General features: G+C 42.9%; 3 protein-coding genes across 3 annotated transcripts in view; 2 read left to right on the forward strand and 1 right to left on the reverse strand.

Moving 5' to 3' along the window:
* Positions 1-2,698: 2,698 nt before the first annotated feature.
* Positions 2,699-4,878, forward strand: T265_10266 (hypothetical protein; the record flags this gene model as incomplete). Its single annotated transcript, XM_009176586.1, has 2 exons — positions 2,699-2,793; positions 4,752-4,878. The coding sequence occupies 2 exons, from the start codon at positions 2,699-2,701 to the stop codon at positions 4,876-4,878; spliced, it is 222 nt and encodes a 73-aa protein (XP_009174850.1).
* Positions 4,743-5,751, reverse strand: part of T265_10265 (hypothetical protein) — a gene marked incomplete at both ends in the record, with an annotated part of 16,207 nt that continues 15,198 nt past the window's right edge. Inside the window, one exon of the mRNA XM_009176585.1 lies at positions 4,743-4,956. Coding sequence (XP_009174849.1) covers positions 4,743-4,956 — 214 coding nt within the window. The remainder of the gene's footprint in view (positions 4,957-5,751) is intronic.
* T265_10267 (hypothetical protein) overlaps positions 5,096-5,751 on the forward strand; it is a gene marked incomplete at both ends in the record, with an annotated part of 2,690 nt that continues 2,034 nt past the window's right edge. The window contains one exon of the mRNA XM_009176587.1: positions 5,096-5,148. Within this exon, the coding sequence (XP_009174851.1) occupies positions 5,096-5,148 (53 nt within the window). The remainder of the gene's footprint in view (positions 5,149-5,751) is intronic.

The following is a 5,751-nucleotide window of genomic DNA, read 5'->3' on the forward strand; positions in this document are numbered from 1 at the left end:
TGTTTCCCCTTCGGTTCTATGGGGTTTGTTTCATCTAATAATGACCGTTCTGAGAGTAAAAACTCATGCAACTAAATTGGTCAGCTCGAAAGAAGCATTTTTTGGGAATTCCCCGTGGGAAGGAGTACTCTACAAGACAAAAAACTAGAATACATTGTGATCCACCCTGTGGACAATGTCCGTACTAGGGGCTTCACAGCACAGGTAACAGAGATACATGGAGCCGTTTGTGTCTGACCGCCTCAAACACAGACCTAAACACCATCAAGTAACCATCAGCTACCTGAATCTGATACCCAAATCACGTCACACGTGGGTTTGTTGAACGCCCAGTGACGTGTCCTAAGCCTAAATGTCTTAAAATGCTATTTTTTTTTTGGCCTAATTATGAATGTTGACATCGAAACAGCCGAGTAACTGCGAGGGATACTGTACATTCATGTTTTTCACATTAGGACCTGTACTCCCACACGGAAAGATGGCAAATCTCAAGTGAATGTGAATAATGGAATGCAGCACGAATCACACTCAACTAGCAGTGTGACAGTAGATAACGAATGTGGAATATCGATCAGAGCTACCGTCAGTAGGCTCATACACACAGGAAACCAGATATGATATCATCCACATCTGTCATGTGTCGAAAGGAAAACTCAATCGGTTGGCCTTGAGCATTATGCGGAATGATTTGAGCATGGTACACCAGGTAATGAGCAGTATAAAGACAGAACGGAAAACTTAGTCCTTAAGCTCTGATGAAAGCCATAACTTCAAGAGAGTATGGAACGTAATATAATACATATTAGTCAGTATAACAAACGAATTCGCCATTCTTGACATGTGGAAATCGTCAAGCTCACTGCGACAAGAAATTGAAAATCGCCTGTTAATCCAAAGAGTTCCTAACCATCACCACAACAGTCCCATGGGAAATAGCAACTCCAATTTGTTGATCTGAACATCATATACGCGATAATAAGAGACCACAAGTATACCCTGATGCTTCAGCTATGAAACAAAGATGAAATGTGAACGAACCGACGGAAAGCAACAGGCATTCGATCAACTAGTGTGGTACGCCCCGGTAACAGTAGCGGACCGGTACCCACCCATTGAACGGCGCGTGGTTGTCATTTTATCCACATCTTTTCCAGCAACGATGATTTATGTGCAACACCACAACTGCCACACGGAAAGATGGCAAATCTCAAGTGAATGTGAATAATGGAATGCAGTACGAATCACACTCAACCAGCAGTGTGACAGTAGATAACGAATGTGGAATATCGATCAGAGCTACCGTCAGTAGGCTCATACACACAGGAAACCCCCACAGATATCATCCACATCTGTCATGTGTCGAAAGGAAAACTCAATCGGTTGGCCTTGAGCATTATGCGGAATGATTTGAGCATATTTGGGTACACCAGGGACTGATGGGTTGTTGGGTGGCATTGGACAGAGCAACGGTCACATGTTGTTGATTGTACTATATCGGCTGCCGACGGCAACATCTAGAGTCGTAGTTGTTCATGGGTCCTCTCAGTTATGAATAATCGAGAAGTCGAAACGTCTGAAGTTGATAGGTCGCCGTTCGCTTCTTTCGAATCTAAAACGATCGTAGCTTACTAACCGTGGCTCGGGTAACCGACTGGATAAGCTCGTAGACAACACGACCTTCTGTTTCGTGACAAAATGTATATCCACTCCTCAAAAAATAAATCTAAAGGTTACTTCTCTCATTGTGGTTGATTCCCTCAACCATCAAAAGGGCTAATTTCAATTTTGTGAGATAGATACATTATACACTTTCTTTGTAACGCTAGTTTCCTCGAAATCTCATCGTCCCTCGACGACCGCTTAGTCCAGGCTCTCCAGGGGGAAGATGACCAGTACGTTTGCGTACACATTGAGTATCGAATNTTGTGGATATGTAGTTGAATACCTATCTCGCTTAGGTTGGACTGAGTTCCCCAGATATTCAAAAGTATGGCATGCGTTAATCCATCTCCAATTGGCGTGGATGTCACCAGCAGTTATCATCTAGTTTCATTGATATCTTCAACAAGTGATGCTATGCGCGCATCCTGAGCTATCTTTCTAGCCGATCTGGCGAAATAGCTACTGGTGAAAAGAAGAAGGCCTTCGCTGCGAGGTTACTTATTGGGAAAAAATGAGTTACAGCCTATTGAACAGGGAAGCAAAACTCTCATATGCAACTTGCTTGAACACGTCTTCCTGAATTTTCCTGGATATTCATTGACTATTACACAGATGCAAACGAATACTACAAAACAACTCCACAAATTCCGTGGTAAATCTCACTTTCCAATAGACGCAAAGCGGATTTAGAAAACATACTGCTGGCATGCCCTCATCAGTAGTATCTACCGTTCACTAGAAGTACCTGCGAATAAATCGTTCGAACGATGACAGTCTGGGTAACTGGTGTAGAGTATTTTCATTGTAATGTTCACTTTGTGTTTCCCCTTCGGTTCTATGGGGTTTGTTTCATCTAATAATGACCGTTCTGAGAGTAAAAACTCATGCAACTAAATTGGTCAGCTCGAAAGAAGCATTTTTTGGGAATTCCCCGTGGGAAGGAGTACTCTACAAGACAAAAAACTAGAATACATTGTGATCCACCCTGTGGACAATGTCCGTACTAGGGGCTTCACAGCACAGGTAACAGAGATACATGGAGCCGTTTGTGTCTGACCGCCTCAAACACAGACCTAAACACCATCAAGTAACCATCAGCTACCTGAATCTGATACCCAAATCACGTCACACGTGGGTTTGTTGAACGCCCAGTGACGTGTCCTAAGCCTAAATGTCTTAAAATGCTTTGTTATTTTTGGCCTAATTATGAATGTTGACACTAAAACAGCTGAGTAACTGAAGGATACTGTACATTCATGTTTTTCACATTCATTCAGGACCTGTACACCCATAATTTACTTCTCATGGTTTAAAAAAACTATTCTTCATTAGGCCTGACGAATTCGCTCACACTTTTGTGGCGTTTCCTCAGGGTTTGTCAAAACTTTGAATTCTATCGCCTCTTTGGGGTGAATTTAACCCCGCAGTTTAATATTTCACGGTCAGTGCTAGGCATAATTTACACCAGTCATTCAATATCGTGGGATTATCCCTTGGCGGAGAATGTCAGCCCTAAGAAGAATGGATTCAAAACAAGAAAACGACTAGTAATGAGCAGTATAAAGACAGAACGGAAAACTTAGTCCTTAAGCTCTGATGAAAGCCATAACTTCAAGAGAGTATGGAACGTAATATAATACATATTAGTCAGTATAACAAACGAATTCGCCATTCTTGACATGTGGAAATCGTCAAGCTCACTGCGACAAGAAATTGAAAATCGCCTGTTAATCCAAAGAGTTCCTAACCATCACCACAACAGTCCCATGGGAAATAGCAACTCCAATTTGTTGATCTGAACATCATATACGCGATAATAAGAGACCACAAGTATACCCTGATGCTTCAGCTATGAAACAAAGATGAAATGTGAACGAACCGACGGAAAGCAACAGGCATTCGATCAACTAGTGTGGTACGCCCCGGTAACAGTAGCGGACCGGTATCCACCCATTGAACGGCGCGTAGTTGTCATTTTATCCACATCTTTTCCAGCAACGATGATTTATGTGCAACACCACAACTCCCACACGGAAAGATGGCAAATCTCAAGTGAATGTGAATAATGGAATGCAGCACGAATCACACTCAACTAGCAGTGTGACAGTAGATAACGAATGTGGAATATCGATCAGAGCTACCGTCAGTAGGCTCATACACACAGGAAACCCCCACAGATATCATCCACATCTGTCATGTGTCGAAAGGAAAACTCAATCGGTTGGCCTTGAGCATTATGCGGAATGATTTGAGCATATTTGGGTACACCAGGGACTGATGGGTTGTTGGGTGGCATTGGACAGAGCAACGGTCACATGTTGTTGATTGTACTATATCGGCTGCCGACGGCAACATCTAGAGTCGTAGTTGTTCATGGGTCCTCTCAGTTATGAATAATCGAGAAGTCGAAACGTCTGAAGTTGATAGGTCGCCGTTCGCTTCTTTCGAATCTAAAACGATCGTAGCTTACTAACCGTGGCTCGGGTAACCGACTGGATAAGCTCGTAGACAACACGACCTTCTGTTTCGTGACAAAATGTATATCCACTCCTCAAAAAATAAATCTAAAGGTTACTTCTCTCATTGTGGTTGATTCCCTCAACCATCAAAAGGGCTAATTTCAATTTTGTGAGATAGATACATTATACACTTTCTTTGTAACGCTAGTTTCCTCGAAATCTCATCGTCCCTCGACGACCGCTTAGTCCAGGCTCTCCAGGGGGAAGATGACCAGTACGTTTGCGTACACATTGAATATCGAATACATTACATTAGTCTGTTCAGTGTTGCCACATTCCGGCTAAAAATATTCGTACTACCGATGTCAAAAACAAACCAGTCAGGCTATTGTACCTACGCCACAAATTCCAATGTTGGTGGGCTCCAGAGGTAGTGGCAATCATGAGAAGTGTCCAAGAATAAATTTGACATGCAGTTAAAATCTGCATGGCAAATTACAAGGACATTACGAAACACAGTAGAGTTCAAATGCTATCATAGATAGGAAAATTCCCAAACAGAAAATTGGTTCACTCCACTTGTATCACTCCGTCTATACATTTCTAATTTAGCATCCATGTTTACATTAGGCTGAAAAAGCGTTCAACTGCCCTGACACTCGATGAAAGCATGAGGGCTGGGATAATACCAGGTTTCTCAAGCCTAGACAGGGGAATTCCAGAGGCAGAGGTAGAGTTTGAATCACGGACATTCTGATCAATAAATTCGCGCTCTAACCACTTGAANTGATATGTGGAAATCGTCAAGCTCACTGCGACAAGAAATTGAAAATCGCTTGTTAGTCCAAAGAGTACCTAACCATCACCACAGCAGTCCCATGGGAAATAGCAACTCCAATTTGTTGATCTGAACATCATATACGCGATAATAAGAGACCACAAGTATACCCTGATGCTTCAGCTATGAAACAAAGATGAAATGTGAACGAACCGACGGAAAGCAACAGGCATTCGATCAACTAGTGTGGTACGCCCCGGTAACAGTAGCGGACCGGTATCCACCCATTGAACGGCGCGTAGTTGTCATTTTATCCACATCTTTTCCAGCAACGATGATTTATGTGCAACACCACAACTCCCACACGGAAAGATGGCAAATCTCAAGTGAATGTGAATAATGGAATGCAGTACGAATCACACTCAACCAGCAGTGTGACAGTAGATAACGAATGTGGAATATCGATCAGAGCTACCGTCAGTAGGCTCATACACACAGGAAACCCGCACAGATATCATCCACATCTGTCATGTGTCGAAAGGAAAACTCAATCGGTTGACCTTGAGCATTATGCGGAATGATTTGAGCATATTTGGGTACACCAGGGACTGATGGGTTGTTGGGTGGCATTGGACAGAGCAACGGTCACATGTTGTTGATTGTACTATATCGGCTGCCGACGGCAACATCTAGAGTCGTAGTTGTTCATGGGTCCTCTCAGTTATGAATAATCGAGAAGTCGAAACGTCTGAAGTTGATAGGTCGCCGTTCGCTTCTTTCGAATCTAAAACGATCGTAGCTTACTAACCGTGGCTCGGGTAACCGACTGGATAAGCTCGTAGACAACACGAC

Source organism: Opisthorchis viverrini (genome assembly GCF_000715545.1).
Source record: "Opisthorchis viverrini unplaced genomic scaffold opera_v5_352, whole genome shotgun sequence".
Classification (NCBI taxonomy): domain Eukaryota; kingdom Metazoa; phylum Platyhelminthes; class Trematoda; order Opisthorchiida; family Opisthorchiidae; genus Opisthorchis; species Opisthorchis viverrini.